General features: G+C 40.2%; 1 protein-coding gene across 9 annotated transcripts in view; it reads left to right on the top strand.

The window, feature by feature from the left end:
- The window catches only part of NSMCE2 (NSE2 (MMS21) homolog, SMC5-SMC6 complex SUMO ligase), a 274,568-nt gene that overhangs the window by 4,531 nt on the left and 253,987 nt on the right, over positions 1–16,050 (top strand). For 2 of the 9 annotated variants that reach the window (XM_004047519.5, XM_063709470.1), the window contains exons 2-3: positions 5,780–5,875; positions 6,046–6,216. In XM_004047519.5, the coding sequence (XP_004047567.2) occupies positions 6,060–6,216 (157 nt within the window). In that variant the 5' untranslated portion in view covers positions 5,780–5,875; positions 6,046–6,059. Of the gene's footprint in view, positions 1–391; positions 483–3,182; positions 3,287–5,742; positions 5,876–6,045; positions 6,217–16,050 lie in introns of those variants that run through there. The other 7 variants (XM_055348733.2, XM_063709469.1, XM_055348734.2 and 4 more) reach the window with 5 other exon arrangements.

A 16,050-nucleotide genomic window follows, 5' to 3' on the forward strand; every position in this document is an offset into this window, starting at 1 on the left:
AAAATGTGGAGCATATATAGGCATGTAACTGGGTTGAAGAGGAAATGGTTTTGGTGGGCACCTATCCAGTATCTGTCACAAGTGTTTTGTCCTTACCTGCCCTGAGAAATAGTCTCAAGAAACAGTTCTAGAAGTTTGCTATTGCATTTACTATAAGGATATTTTTGAGGATTATTTTTTTCAGTGTAACTCATTATCTCATATATGATGATCCATACTTGCCTTGATTGCCATGGAAAGCTTTATTTTTTCTTGAGTTTCTAGTGTTCTTTGTTTTTTTTTTAAGGAAAAAATAACTGTCACTTTTTGTTTTGATTGTCAGGAAGCTCAGTACCAAATGTGTATTACTAGTACTGTGTGGAATCCTTTTTTTTTTTTTTTTTTCATACAGAGTCTCTTTGTGATCTCAGCTCACTGCAACTGCTGCCTCCAGGATTCAAGCGATTCTCCTGCCTCAGCCTCCCGAGTAGCTGGGACTGCAGGTGTGCACCACCATGCCCAGCTAATTTTTGTATTTTCAGTGGGGATGGGGCTTCACCATGTTGGCTGGGCTGGTCTTGAACTCCTGACCTCGAGTGATTGACTGCCTGGGCCTCCCAAAGTGCTGGGATTACAGGTGGGAGCCACCACGCCTAGCCCCCTGTGTAGAATCCTAAAGTGTGCGTGACTCCATTATAACTTTCTCATATGCTTGGTTTGCCCGTAAATTTCTGTTTTTTGATCCTGGTTTTTCTGAATTTATATTTTTCCATCTTTTTGTGTATGTTTGTATTTATATTGTGTAAAATGTCTCAACTTGTTTGGTATAATACAGTGAGATTGTAAACAAGCAGTCTCTTTCAATGCAAATGTTTGAAGATCATCATTGGCTTTTATTCCTGTTTGTATTTTTTCTTTTTTGATGTGTAACTGTAAAGTCCCAGAAAAGAACACAACAAGAACCCTTGTTTCATCACCCAGATTTTAACATCTTTAACATTTTGCCATATTTGTTTCAGGTCTTGATTTTTAAGGTAAAGTTTTGAAAATACATAGAGCTCAAATTTCCATTATGACCCCTAGACCCAACTGGAGTGATTCTTTATCCTGTACTTAAGGCTGTCTACACTGTATTCCCAAAGAATGAAATCCAGTTATCTTCCCATTCCTTTGCACCTGTATGCCAGGCAAAGGGAACTCATCTCATCGTTTACTACCTTATGATCTTTTTTCATCTCACTGCTTCCTTCATCTGAACAGCTCTCCCTGATAATTTAGACCTTTCCAAATCCTGAGTACCTTTTATGGTCCAGCTTAACTGCCTTCATTTCCGTGAAGCCTGTGTCTCCCCTGTTGTGCCTATAATCCTTTCCTTTCTTGAACATCGTAGCATAGTGGGTTTGTGTAATCGCTTTCTTTTTTCAACTTCATAGTACTTGGTTCATTCTTTTAATATGGAACTTGTTCTCTGCCAAGCCTGTTTTGAGGGGTTGTGGCAGAAAGGAGTTATGTTTATTCTGGAATATCAAATAGTTAAGGTTATGTGAAATGTATGATTTAAGTCTTGGTGAAAAGTAGAATCTCTGATTTGAAAAACGTGTTTGCATTATATTGTAGAAAGCTTTGGATACTGTGCTAATTATGTTGAATTTTATTATATAGGCAGGAGGGAGTTAGGACCAACCCTTCCTGCTTTTTTCTGTCTTTATTACTGACATCTCTGTCTTATTAGCAAGCTCAAAGACCTTAAGGTGAAGCATGCCTGGGTTATTAAAGGACTAGCAATGGCCAGATAATGTAGAACAGTGGTCTTCAAAGTGTGATTCTTGGATCAGCAAAATCTACATTACCTGGAAATTTGTTAGAAATGCAGATTCTTAGGTCCCTTCCCAGACATACTGAATTAGAAATTCTGAGGGTGAGGTCCAGCAATCAGTGTTTTAATGGGCCCATCAGATGATTCAATACACTGACACTGCATGTCTCCTAGATATATCAAAGTTAGAATTACATAGAGGACTTGTTAAAACATAGATTGTTGGGGCCTGAGAATTTGCATTTCTAATAAGTTCATAGGTGATGCTGGTGACACTTGGTCAGGAACCATTTGAAGAACCACTATTGTCAGTTATTACGAAGCTCTTTGGCCATTACTCCCGGTGAGTCAGGAAGTCCTTAGGAGTTTTTGAGCAGAGGAGTCACATGATCTTACATACATTTTCAAAGGTTTACTCTGGCTGCTGTGTTGAGAATAGGGTGGAAGAGGCAAGACTGAGAGCAGGGAGACCAGGTAGGAGACTGTTGGAGTAATTCAGGCAAGAGATGATGGTTTGAATCACGGTGTTATCAGCAGAATTGGTGAGAGTGGTTGGATTCTGGAGATACTTTGACTACAGAGCTGGCAAAATTGATGTTGAGTTTGGTATAGGATATGAGGGGAGGAGGAGAAGGATCAAGTATGAACCAAGAGTTTTGGTTCAACAAATGGAAGGATGGAGTTGCTATTTAGTAAGATGGGGCAGGTTGTAAAAGGAGTAAGTTTGGGAGAGGGGTAGGGCGGGAGAGAAGGAACGTGGGCCTTCCACGTTGGACGTTTTAAGTTCTGGAGTGATCTTGCCAATGGTATTTAGATGGAATGGGTCTAGTTGGGAACACTAGGTGGATGGGAGAGGATGGAAAAGAGAGATCAGAGCACTAAGCCCTGGGCATACCACCTATACAACGGTTTTGGAGACATGTGCTGTTTTAGGTGCTGGAGATACGTAGTATTACATTCATTCCTTCTTTCAGCAAGCCTTTGTTGAATGGCCACTAATGTGCCATGCATTGTTTTAGGTGCTTGGAATACAGCAGTGAACAAAACAGAAAAAGTCAAAAAGTCTGTAAGTTTAAGGAACTTACAGTGTAATTGGGGACTAGACACTATAAACCTAATAAATACAAGAATGTCATTTGGCAATACCTGCCTTGAGGAAAGATAAAGCAGAAGCAGAAGGGTGGGAGTGCCTGGGGGTGGAGATTGGGAGGGCTTGCCGTTGTATATCAGATGGCCAGGGAAGGCCTTACTGATGAGGTGATACTCAAAGGGAGACCTTAGGGAAGTAAGGGAATTGACCTAGTAGATATCTAGGGGACCAGTATCATGGCAGAGGGAACCAAGAAGGCATAGCCCTGAGGCAGGACTGTATTTGATTTGGGTATAGAAGGAGAAGAAAAAGAAGCTTGGATTCTGAACCTGGGACCCTACAACATATGGAGCTCAAGGAGATGGAGAGGAAACAGAAAGGAGAATGAGAACAAGAACAAGGTAGGCAGGTGCAGAAAGTGCATCAGGAAGGGAGTGATTAACTGTGTTGCATACTGCTGGCTGACAGGTCAAAGGAGATAGGGCTGAGCATTGATAACAAATTTAACATTAAGTCTTTTCAAGTGACCTTGACAAGAGCAGTTGCAGTGGAGTGATAGAGATGGAACCCTAGTGGGGGTGGGTTCCAAAGGGTATGGAAGGAGAGGATTTGGAGACAAATGTATACAAATCTACAGACGAGTTTTGCTCTAAGGCTGAGTAGAGAAATGGGGTTGGTAACCAGAGGGGTAAGTGGGAGGAAAGTTGGAGGATGTTTTTGAGATGGGAGAAGTAACCGTGTATTTGTTTGCTGAAGGGAATGATTCAGTAGAGAGGGAAAATTTAATGATGCAGGAAAGCAGGGAGAATTGCTGGGAGAATGTCTTAGAGTAGGGAGGGAGGGATAGGATCTAGTGGATAATTGGAGTGGAGGTGGCCTTATCTAGGAGCAACAGTTTATTCATTTTAACAGGAGGGAAAGCAGAGTGTATGAGAACTGATGCTGATAGGTGGAGAGGTAAGCGGTGGGAGCTTGCAAAATTTCTATTCTGACTGCTTCTGTTTCCTCAGGAAATTAGGAAATGAGATCTTTCAGTGAGAGTGAGGATAGAGGAGGAAGTGTTGGAAGTTTCTAGTGAGAGGAGTCATAAAAGAGCATAATAGAATCAGGAAAAGTCAAGTATTGTCTTATGTACTCTGCAATGATTTGTGCACTTCATTCCTACCTGCCTTTTCCTTTGCCTGAATGCCCTTCTCCGTTACCCTTCCGTCTGTTAAACTTCGTCTTTTATCCTTTAAACTCAGTTCTATGTTCCCTTCTTTGATCCGGTCAGGCAAAGTTGAGCATTTTCTTATCTGTGCCTCAGCTTTGCAGTAACTCCCATCTTGCTTTAATTATCAGGTTTATGTTTTATCTCTGTCTCTCCTACTCAGTGGTGAGCCCCTGGGAGTAGAGGCTGAATTTTTTTTATTTTTATTTTTTTGAGACCGCGTCTTGCTCTGTTGCCCGGGCTGGAGTGCAGTGGCATGATCTTGGCTCACTGCAACCTCCGCCTCCCAGGTTCAAACAATTCTCCTGCCCAGCTTCCCGAGTAGCTGGGATTACAGGTGCCCACTACCATGCCCTGCTGATTTTTGTATTTTTAGTAGAGACAGGGTTTTGCCATGTTGGCCATGCTGGTCTTGAACTCCTGACCTCAGGTGACCCTCCTGCTTCAGCCTCCCAAAGTGCTGGGATTACAGGTGTGAGCCATTGCGCCTGGCCAAAGGCTGAATATTTCTAGTGCCTGGTATAGTGCCTGGCTCATGATAGGTTTTCATCAAATTAGAATAACAAAATAATTCTTTAAAAGGAGAGTGTCTTAAGAGTGCTCGTCTTGAAAACTGTGGTATTCTCATGCTAAAGGAAGTGCCTGGCACTTAAAGAGATACTAAATATTTGAATTGACAATGAGTTGTACTGTGGATGTTTGAGGTAAACAAACACTTAAAATTAGAAATCTTATGCATCTCTGTGCATCTTACATGTCTCTATGCCCTTCTCTTTTTATATCCTGTGGATTTTTGAATGGGTCTCATGATTGACATGGTAGGTACTCAATACTTATGAGTGAAATGAATGAATGAACCTAATTAAAAAGGACTAATAATGGAGAAACTACAATAGTAGTTCAGCTGTGAGATGAAGGTGGTAGCAATGATGAGGATGGAAATGCCAGAGATACTACACAGTTCCCCACTTAGGAAGGGCAGAAGGGAAGGCTCTAATGCTAATTAATTGTGTACTGTGTGCTATACCATACCATGATTATTCCTTTACATTTTAAAGATGGTAAAGCTGAGATTCAGAGATGTTTAGCAGTCTTCATGTTATGTCTATCTGATTCCATGAAAATACCCCTTTTTCTGCTGCCATAGAGCCTTGTTAATAGCCCTCCCATCTCTTTAAAACTGTGAATTCTCCCCACTTTTCTAGTTGGTTTCAGTGGATTGAGTTTCAAATGGCTTCTGAATTAAGCAGAGATGTCCTTTTGTAGGCAGCTTTACATTGCTTTACTAAGCTGAAACAAATTGTGGTTGAAGCTATAGATTAGGAAGTGTTAAATATGAAGGTAATAACTGAAACTGTTATAGTGGATGTGCTGCCAGAAGACAAGTTTATACAGAAATTCTGCTTTCACTGACTCTGGGATCTCACCAAGTCTATTAATCTGTTAGAAGCCAGAGGAACTGGCAGGAATATAGATTTTCTCTTTTTTTTACAGTTTCCAGAATTCAGTATGTGTATATGTTGGATAGTTTAACGATTACAGGTTTTCAAAATAGTTTACTAATAAACTATTTTATTAGTATTTTTTTCTCTTTGGAAAATTGCATCATATGAGTGGTCTACTTTTTCTAACCCATTTACCTTGTAGGCTTTTAAGAACTGTGCTATTGTTGACTTCTTCACAGAGTCAAGCACTCTTTTGGAAGAGGGTAATCTCTCTCCAAAAACTGAGGACACTTACCTTCCCCATATATTGAGTCCAGCTGTGTTTGGTGGCCCAGGTGAGTGGCACAATGATTTGGTGTCTTCTCTATAGGATATACAGAATAGTGTGGCATTTATGAGATATTGGATACATTTGTATGAATGTTTACAGCAGTTTTATTAATATTTTCCTGTGCAGTTATTATTCTGACTTATGAATCTTGTTTCATTGTGTTTGAAAACTTAGGTACTAATTTCAAGATGCCAGGACGTTCCAGTTCAAATTCAGGTTCAACTGGTTTCATCTCCTTCAGTGGTGTAGAGTCTGCTCTCTCCTCCTTGAAAAGCTTCCAAGCCTGTATCAACTCTGGTATGGACACAGCTTCTAGTGTTGCTTTGGATCTTGTGGAAAGTCAGAGTAAGTAAAATTAAAACCTCTTTTATGTCTACTTTGAGGTAACACTGTGTGGTGGTATTTATCTGGGAGTGCCTTTTGAGTATCCTTGGGGGAATGATTTAACCCCTTTAGGCATCTGTTGTCTCATTTTATTCTACACACCACAGCAGGGTACTGAGGGTGAAATAAGATTGACTCATTCATGTGTGTTCAGACAGTTAAGTTCCATGAGAAACTGCGCTAGAAATGTATGGGCAAAGATTTGAAGATCCTGGCCCCAAGGAGCATACAATCTAAAGTATTTGACATTTGTGAACTGTAAGGTATATAAATTTATTATGATATTGTTATTTTCCAGTAGTTTATACTTTGGTCATACTTGATTAACCAGTAGATAGACTAAGCTTATGCTAGGGATACCAGCAAAGGAAGGCCTCAACAAAAATGAGAAAAGTTCAACTTTAATGAATTTTACCTACATTTGTTCAATCAAGAAGATCTAGAAAGATGTGATTTGCAGGCCGGGTGCAGTGGCTCACCCCTGTAATCCTAGCACTTTGGGAGGCCGAGGCGGGCAGATCACAAGGTCAGGAGTTTCAGACCAGCCTGGCCAATATGGTGAAACCCTGTCTCTACTAAAAATACAAAAAATTAGCTGGGTGTGGTGGCAGTTGCCTGTAATTCCAGCTACTCGGGAGGCTGAGACAGGAGAATCACTTGAACCTGGGAGGTGGAGGTTGCAGTGAGCCGAGACCGAGCCACTGCACTCCAGTCTGGACAACAGAGCAAGACTCCGTCTCAAAAAAAAAAGAAAAAAGATGTTATTTGCTTTCTTTGGAGTAGAATCGTTTTTTATTTTGTTTTACACATGGAGCCAGAGGAGCAGCATGATCCTTTTGTTTTGTTTTTAATGGCATAGGTTTTGAGCAATTTGTGATGTGCCTTGGTGTGATTTTTTTTGTCCTGACTGATATTGTTTGAGATTTATGGATCTGTCAGCTTATAGTTTTTTGAATCAAATTTGGAAAAATTTCTGCTACTATTTCTTCAAATATATATTTTTTATTCCTCCGCTCTCCTCTCCTTCTGTGTGACTCACATTTCATGTATGTTAGATGGGTTGATATTGTCCCATAAATCAGTGGAACTTGATAGATTTTTTCCAGTCTTTTTACTCTTTAGCTTCAATTTGAATAATTTCTATTGCTAAGTTCATTCATCTTGTCTACTGCAGTGTCTAATCTGATAATTCCATTTAGTGAATTTAAAAATTTCAGTTACTGTATTTTTAATTGTTGAAGACATAACAAAGAATTAAGTAGAATCTTTTTTTTTAGTCTTCCATTTCTTTCTTCATTGTGTCCATATTTTCCTCTACATTCTTGAGTATATGGAGCATGTTTATAATAGCTATTTTAATATCCTTGTATGTTAATTCTATCATCTCTATGTGTATTATGTTGTTGAGTGTTTGGATTTTGTTGTCTTTTTTTTTTTTTCAGCCGGAATTTTGCTCTTGTTGCCCAGGCTCGAGTGCAATGGTGCGATCTCGGCTCACTGCAACCTCCACCTCCCGGGTTCAAGTGATTCTCCTGCCTCAGCCTTCGGAGTAGCTGGGGTTACAGGCATGCGCCACCACGCCCAGCTAATTTTGTAATTTTAGTAGAGACGGAGTTTCTTCATGTTGGTCAGGCTGGTCTCAAACTCCCAACCTCAGGTAATCCGCCTGCCTTGGCCTTCCAAAGTCTTGGAATTACAGGCATGAGCCTCCGTGCCCAGCTTGTTGTCCTCTTTTAAATAGCGTTGGAGTTTGTTTGGTGGGCAGCTAAGTGATTGTGTATTAGGCTGATCCTTTCTAGGCTTATCGTTAAGCTTTGTTGGGTCAAGTCTAGTATAGCCTTTATGTTAGGGCTACTTTAGCCTTATTACAAAGCATGGCCCTTCTGGAGTCTCTCTTGATTGCCCCGAGGGTTCAGTGCGATAGCTCTACTCTGGCTGGATGGAATTTGAGTGTCTCCCGGTCCTAGGTCCTACGTGACTGAACCTGGGAGTTGTTCACTTTATAGCTGTCAGCATTTTTTCCTCAGCATCTTAGGACTCAGCATCAGACTCAAGGGGACCCCAGTGCAGATTCCTAGAGCTCTTTATCTGCATAGCTCCCTCCCTCTCTTGCAAACCCTGCTGGCTGCCTCAGCCTCCCTGAACTGAAGTCTCTGTCTCCTCAATCCTTCAAGACTGCTGTGCTAGTCTGAGCATGGTGGCTCCTACCTGTAATCCCAACACTTTGGGAGGCCGAAGCAGGAGGATCTCCTGAGGTCAGGAGTTCCAGGCCAACCTGATGAAACCCTGTCTCTACTAAAAAACAAAAATTAGGCATGGTGGAGGATGCCAGTAGTCCCAGCTACTGGGGAGGCTGAGGCAGGAGAATTGCCTGAACATGGGAGAAGGGGGTTGCAGTGAGCCGAGATTGTGCTACTGTACTCCAGCCTGGGGAACAGAGTGAGACTCTGTCTCAAAAACTCCCTTGGATTCCTCCTCCCTTGTGCAGGGAGGAGGCCATTGCAAGACTTTTCCCAGTTTTCCCTTATTGCAGTAATTACAGTCCTGTCCCGCCTTTGTCCTACTGTCCCACAGCTATTGTTTCATATATTTTGTTTAGTTTTTCAGTCATTCATGGCAGGTGGACCAGCTCCATACAGTTATTCATTTACGGCTAACAGCAGGTGTCACTCATAATCTTTTTAGTGGGTGGCCTCCAAATGTTTTAACCCTGCCCAGTCTGTTTTTGAGTATGTTTTTGGTGATCATAATTTAGCTTTGATAGATAGGCCTGGATAAAAGTCATAATAAAATCTTAAACCATAAGAGAGAAGACTGGAACATAACCCCTTGGGAGATTGTATCAGTTTTTTTCAGGATTCTTTTTGAAGATTCCTGGGAGTTTTAGCTACAGAGTTTTTTTTTTTTTCTCTTGGTTTTGTTTTGTTTTAAATAAGAGGTATATTTTGTTGTAAAATACAACATGTGCAATTTAAGAAGAATTATAAACATCATTTTTTGAAAGGTTCATGCTCTAAAGCCAAAGTTGGCAAAGTTTTTCTATAAAGGGCCAGATAACAAATATTTTCAACTCTGTAGGCCATGTGGTTTCTGTCACAACCCGCTGTTGTAGTGCAAAACCCACCATAGATGGTACGTAAATGAATGGGCATGGCTGTGGTCTTATAAAACTTTATTTACAAAAATGGGCAGTGGGCCGGATTTGGCTCACAGGTCTTAGTTTGTCAACCCCTGCTTTAGTGCCGCAGGTTGTCATTAAGTAATTTTTAAAAGAAAGATGTATTTATTTTTTAATATTTGGATTAATTTTACAGCAAATACTTGATTTTGCATTTACCAAAAAAAGTTAATTTAAGAAAAATTTTGAGCAAGTTATATGGGAAAAAAAGTGAACTAAACAACTTAGAAAGACACAGAGTCACCAGGAGCCTGGACTTCTTATGAACTCAATATGTATATGAATACATGCGTGTGTGTGTGCATACACACACACACACACACACACACACATTTTAACTAATACCAGGAGTCAAAATAACAAAGTAGTCAACATAAACTAACCCAGTGACTATTCTGCATATAATTCAGCTCTAGGTTTTAAAGAGGACATAAACAAGTATTAAGTAGTTCTTCCCTTCATAGAGTTTACCATCTTAGTGGGAAGACAAACACATATTAAAATACTAAAACAATGAGAAAACAGAAAAGATGTTATAAAGCTGCAAATAACTAATATCACCACTGATCTTATCAGAAAAGTCATACGCTCTCAAATTTATAATGGTGAACACAAATTTTTCAAAGTTCTAATTTTTTCTTTAAAACTTTCATTTTGGGCTGAGTGTGGTGGCTCATGTCTGTAATCCCAGCACTTTGGGAGGCCGAGGCAGGTGGATCACGAGGTCAGGAGTTTGAGACCAGCCTGACCAACATGGTGAAACCCCATCTCTACTAAAAATACAAAAATTAGCCGGGCGTGGTGGTGCGCACCTGTAATCCGAGCTACTCAGGACTCAGGAGGCTGAGGCAGGAGAATAGTTTGAACCTGGGAGGCGGAGGTTGCAGTGAGCAGAGATCACGTCACTGCACTCCAGCCTGGGCGACAGAGCAAGACTCCATCTCAAAAAAAAAACAAACAACTTTCATTTTGGCCGGGTGCTGTGGCTCACACTTGTAATCCTAACACTTTAGGAAGCCGAGGCTGGTGGATCACCTGACTTCAGGAGTTGGAGACCAGCCTGGCTAACATGACGAAAACCTGTCTCTACTAAAAATACAAAAATTACCTGAGCGTGGTGGCGGGCGCCTATAATCCCGGCTACTCGGGAGGCTGAGGCAGGAGAATCGCTTGAACCCTGGGGGCGGAGGTTGCAGTGAGCCGAGATCGTGCCACTGCACTCCAGCCTAAGTGAAGGAGCAAAATTCTGTCTCAAAAAAAAAACCAACAAAAAAAACTTTCATTTTACCATTAGCAACAAATGCTGTTAGTTGTTGTCTTTGAAATTACAGTTGCACAGGCTCTCTTTCTTCATTTTTGAGAAAATGTCTTTCAGATACCCAAACCTGAATAACCATAGTTTGTCTGTGAATTGTTCTATATTGTACTGTTTTACTGTTTTATCAAGGACATTCTTTTTTTTTTTTTTTTTTTTTTGAGATGGAGTCTTGCTCTGTCCCAGGCTATAGTGCAGTGGCACGATCTTGGCTCACTGCAACCTCCGCCTCTTAGGTTCAAGCTATTCTTCTGCCTCAGCCTCCTGAGTCCTGAGTAGCTCGGATTACAGGTGCACACCACCACGCCCGGCTAATTTTTGTATCTTTAGTGGAGACGGGGTTTCACCATGTTGTCCAGGGTGGTCTTGAACTCCTGACCTCGTGATCCACCCTCCTCGGCCTCCCAAAGTGCTGGGATTACAGGCATGAGCCACCACGCCTGGCCTATCAAGGACATTCTTAAATGAAACTAGCATTTGTTTTACTACGAGTGCTTGGTAGAGAGGAATACAATGATCTATTAGAGTGCAACAGGTTGGTGCCACTGCTCTGATTTTTGCTAAGGCACCAGCAGTTTTTTCCACAATTGCTTTTGCACCATTAGTACAAATGTTCAACATTTGTACTAATGGTGCAAATGTTAGAAAAAGAAAAACAAACAAACCCAGACAAATAGCATCTTAAAATTATGATGTAAATAGGCTAGGCCTGGTGGCTGACACCCATAATCCCAGCACTTTGGGAGGCCAACCCGGGCAGATTGCTTGAGCTCAGGAGTTTCATACTAGCCTGGAGCAACATGGCAAACCCTGTCTCTACAAAACATACAAAAATTAGCCAGGCATGGTGGTGCACACCTGTAGTCCCAGCTACTCAGAAGGCTGAGATGGGAGGACAGCTTAAGCCCAGGTGGCAGAGGTTGCAATGAGCTGAGATCACACGACTGTACTCCAGCCTGGACAACAGGGCCAGAGCCTGTCTCAAAAAAAAATAAAAAAAATTATGATGAAAATAGTTTCGACCCATGGATCCCCTGAAAGGGCCCAGAAGAAATTACGATGAAAATAGTTTTGACCCACGGACCCCCTGAAATGGCTCAGAAGACCACACTGAGAACAAACTGAGTTTGATTGCTTATGAATAGGAGGTAGATGACATGAGAAGTCCTCTGCAGAGAGAAAGCCAAGGGCAATCACTCCCACTGGGGTAATTCAGCAAGAACTTGTTAGGGGAGCAGTGTTAATGTGATACCAGACTGAGGTGCTGTCCAAGGACCCAGAGAGTAGGAAAACACCGGTTGTTTAAGGAAATTGGAGGGTAGATCAGCCTGTAACAGTAGATGAAAGACTTGTAGAAGGCAGCCAGTATCAGCACTTAAGTGCACGCTTGCTATTGGGTCCAGTCCTAACTCTGTCATAAGTTCTGTAACTTTGAGTAAGGTACCTAACTTCTTTCAGCTTCTAATTTCTTATCTGTGAACTAGGATTAAAATGCCTGCTTCATAAGATTGTTGGGACTAAATGAGATAATATATGCTAAGTGCTCTTAGCCACAATGTTAATTCAATAGCTATCATATATGACAACCAGCAATTAGTAAAATTTGAGGGTCAGAACTTAGAAGAAGGGCCTGTGATGTGAAGAGGGTAAGAAAGATGGATGAGTTTGGAAGTCTGTGTAAGACTGAGTCCAGCTAAGTCACTAATTCATCAGATATGTTGCCAAAACTACAAAGATAAATAAAGGTTTCTTCCTTTGAGTTGTTTACAGTCTAGGTAGGAAATAAGACATATACTTGTTATTCAATCATTAAGTGAACATTGATGGCCTATAATGTGATGCTTTGCCAAGGAATTTGAACCTTATCATTGGAAGGTTTAAAGTAGAGGAAAAAATATGGTAAGATCCAGTTTTAGAAAGATAACTGTCCACGGCAGTACTGAGGAAGGAAAGACTTCAGGTGGCCAAAGAGGAGATTATGTCAGTAGCTCAAGTGAAAAAGAAAATAACTTTGACTAAGGTATTGTAACTAAGGTAAAAAGGATTTGAGTTGTGCGCTATGTATCTTATACCCTCGTTGTAATACAGGCATAATAGTGTAATAGATGATTGCTTGGGTTCTTATCCCAGTGCCCTCACTTATCTTTGTGACCTTGGGCAAATTCTCTACCCTTCAATTTGCCTCAGGTTTCCTATTTATAAAAGGCATTATTGTGGGGATTAGTGAGATAATATTTTACAAATTACTTAGAATAGTAGTAAGTGCTCAGTAATTGTTAGCTGTTACTAGTAATTTGGTGTGCATTTGAGTTTGAGTTGACCGGTGGGTGTGTTGGACAACAGCGAATGGATTGGGAGAGATTAAAGTGCAGAAGAGCAAGTGGGGAATTTCATGGATTATCTCAGAACAGAAATACTCTGTTTTCCTTAGTTTTATGAGATTGTTGACTTTTTGGGTTGCCTGATTTCATCTCAAATCAGAGTGAACTTTGATAAACCAAACGATAATGATCACATAGGTATCATTTTATCTCTTTGCCCTGACATTTTCCTGTTGTTGTATTATTAAGTTATTGGTAAAGGAGATTCTTGCTCCCAAGAACTAGGGTGGTGATGTGTTTTATTTTGTTTCTTATTGGTTGCAGATTCCTAATTCCTATACCAGGTGTTTGTCCCTGTTCAACTTTCTAGCTTATTTGAAATGATCACCTTTGCCTGTGTTACGTTAGAATATATGGTGTCTAGAAAATTAGACTCACCACTACCATGTTTATTCATTTTTCTCTAAATTTGTCGATATTCTAGTATTACCTTCTTATTTGACCTAACTGGGAAATGAAATTTGTTACATTAGGAGATTTTTTTTGAGATTACCGAAGCTTATTTTTTTCAGGTTTTTGAGTTTATTATGTACTTTTCTGCCATCTTACACAGAATATACTGACCTAATTAACTGGAATTATTTTTAAATCATCTTTAAGCAGTTTTAGTAAGCGCTTTAGGTTTAGTTAAGTAAATTTGAGGAATCTCCCTTCTCTAAAATGTTGATGTACCTCAAAGATGTAAACTACATCTTTGTAGTTTTCAAAGATGTGTCATCTCTTCTCATGCCTCTCTGCCAGGGCAAGTCTGTGAATGGGCTTCAGAGGTTTGGTTAATGCTCTGCAATTCTACAAAAATGTATGTGCATGAGGATTAAAAGTTTTACCAGATTCTTGCTAAATATTTGATAGCAACATTTAGAAGTAAAGGATTAAAGTTTTCTCTATATATTGCTTTTCTTTCTGTGATTTTGGAGCTATAGGGCAGAAAGATTACAGTTACTATGGTCAGGCAGTTAATTGGGTATTTGTTGAGCTATGCTAAAGTATGGTGATGATGATGAATTTGTTACATACTTAACTGGTGCTCTTTTTACATGTGCTATTTCATTTGATCCTAACAGTAATCCTGTGCAGTAGGGACTGTTGCTTTCCCCACTTTACACATGAGAAAAATTGAGGCTTAGTGAAGTTACATGCATTTTTTAAGGTCACAAAGTTAGTAAATGTTTGAGTAGGGATTTGATTATAAGCAGTCTGACTTCATAATTTCTGCCCTTCACCATTACACTTCATAAAAAATGTATTGTGCCAGCGTCATGGCCTGTGCAGTCAAATGACATTTAGCGACGTTTTGCTTAGATAATTTTGGTTGTTTTTTTTTTTTGAGGATAATGTTATCTGATTTTTTTTTTTTTAAATACCCAAATGAGGTTGCATGCTTTTTCTGAAACATCCTCTCATGGAGGTCATGTATGGTCATGGGGGGAAGGAGCTGGGACCTTTCAGGGCCTTTGTACTGACCCTAGACTGTCTACTTTCAGTTCTTGTAATGGCAGGAAAAGAAACCCCTGTTTGGCTAAGCAACAGCTCTCATGTTTGCTCTCCTTTGCAGCTGGTTACAGTCCTGACTCATGGAAGTGATACATCAAATTGATTGAATGATAGTCTGTTCTTTCATACATCCACAACTTGTGTTCTGGCTAAGAATCATCACCTTTTTAGATCTAGTTCCTTTTGTCTTACCTTAGTCCCCACGCAGCCAAAAAAGTTTTCACTGTGTGGCAGTTACTTCAGAGTTCATGATGAGTGAAAAACAACCAGCAAAGTGAAAAATTACATGGTCAGGGACATTTACTGCCCTCATGAATAACTGACCTTTTACATTTGCAAATGTTAAGCATTTCCTTGAGAGAATAGTTTTAAATCCGGGTGCTTTGGGGGTAAGATTCTAGTTTTGTTCCTGAATAAGACATTCTTAAATCTAGAAATTTGGTAAGTATGGGTGAAAAAAAACTCCCAGAAAATTGTGATCATCCGTAACCCTATCACCCATCACCTTATTTTATGAAAAAGGGATAAGCATTTTGCTTAAACCTTTCATGTTCAAAATGTTTTGAGGCTGGTTGCGGTGGCTCACGCCTGTAATCCCAGCACTTTGGGAGGCCGAGGCGGGCAGATCACTTGAGGTCAGGAGTTCCAGATCAGCCTGGCCAACATGGTGAAACCCCATCTCTACCAAAAATACAAAAATTAGCTGGGTGTGGTGGTGCGTGCCTATAATCCCAGCTACTTGGGAGGCTAAGGCACAAGAATTGCTTGAACCCAGGAGGCAGAGGTTGCAGCGAGCCGAGATCACGCCACTGCACTGCAACCTAGGCAGTAGAGTGAGACCGTGTCTCAAAGAAAAAAAATGGTTTGAAAATTACTTGATAATTTGATATGTCAATACAACTGACCTGATATTTTCAGGGCTTGATTTTTTAGAAAGACTTACATTCTGGATTTTTCACTGTGTTGTGATATATTTCTCCATTAGAGCACTGCTTTTTGTTATTAGGAGTCTAGTTGAGTCGGGGAGATTTCTTTTTGACCTTGTTCCTGTCTTTTATTTCATAATTATTGAATAGAAGGAGTAACTAAAAGTAGGTGGTTTCTAGTGGTGAGTGGTGGCCACAATGATAATAAAAATAACAATAACCCTAAGAAGCCAGTGTTTGTATTCTTATACAGCTTTTATAACTGGAGCCAACTATACAAGCAAAATAGCATTATAACTTAAATTAGTGAAGATTATTAAACATATATACTTAATTATGCTGTATATAGTACTAAAAGTAAAAGGCAATGCCTACACCAGGATGTAGAGAAAAGGGAAACCCTTGTGTATTGTTGGTGCGAATGTAAATCAGTACAGTCATTATGGAAAACAGTATGGAGGTTCCTTTAAAAATTAAAAATAGAACTACCATATGATCTAG

This window comes from Gorilla gorilla, chromosome 7 (assembly GCF_029281585.2).
Source record: "Gorilla gorilla gorilla isolate KB3781 chromosome 7, NHGRI_mGorGor1-v2.1_pri, whole genome shotgun sequence".
In the NCBI taxonomy this organism is placed as follows: Eukaryota; Metazoa; Chordata; class Mammalia; order Primates; family Hominidae; genus Gorilla; species Gorilla gorilla.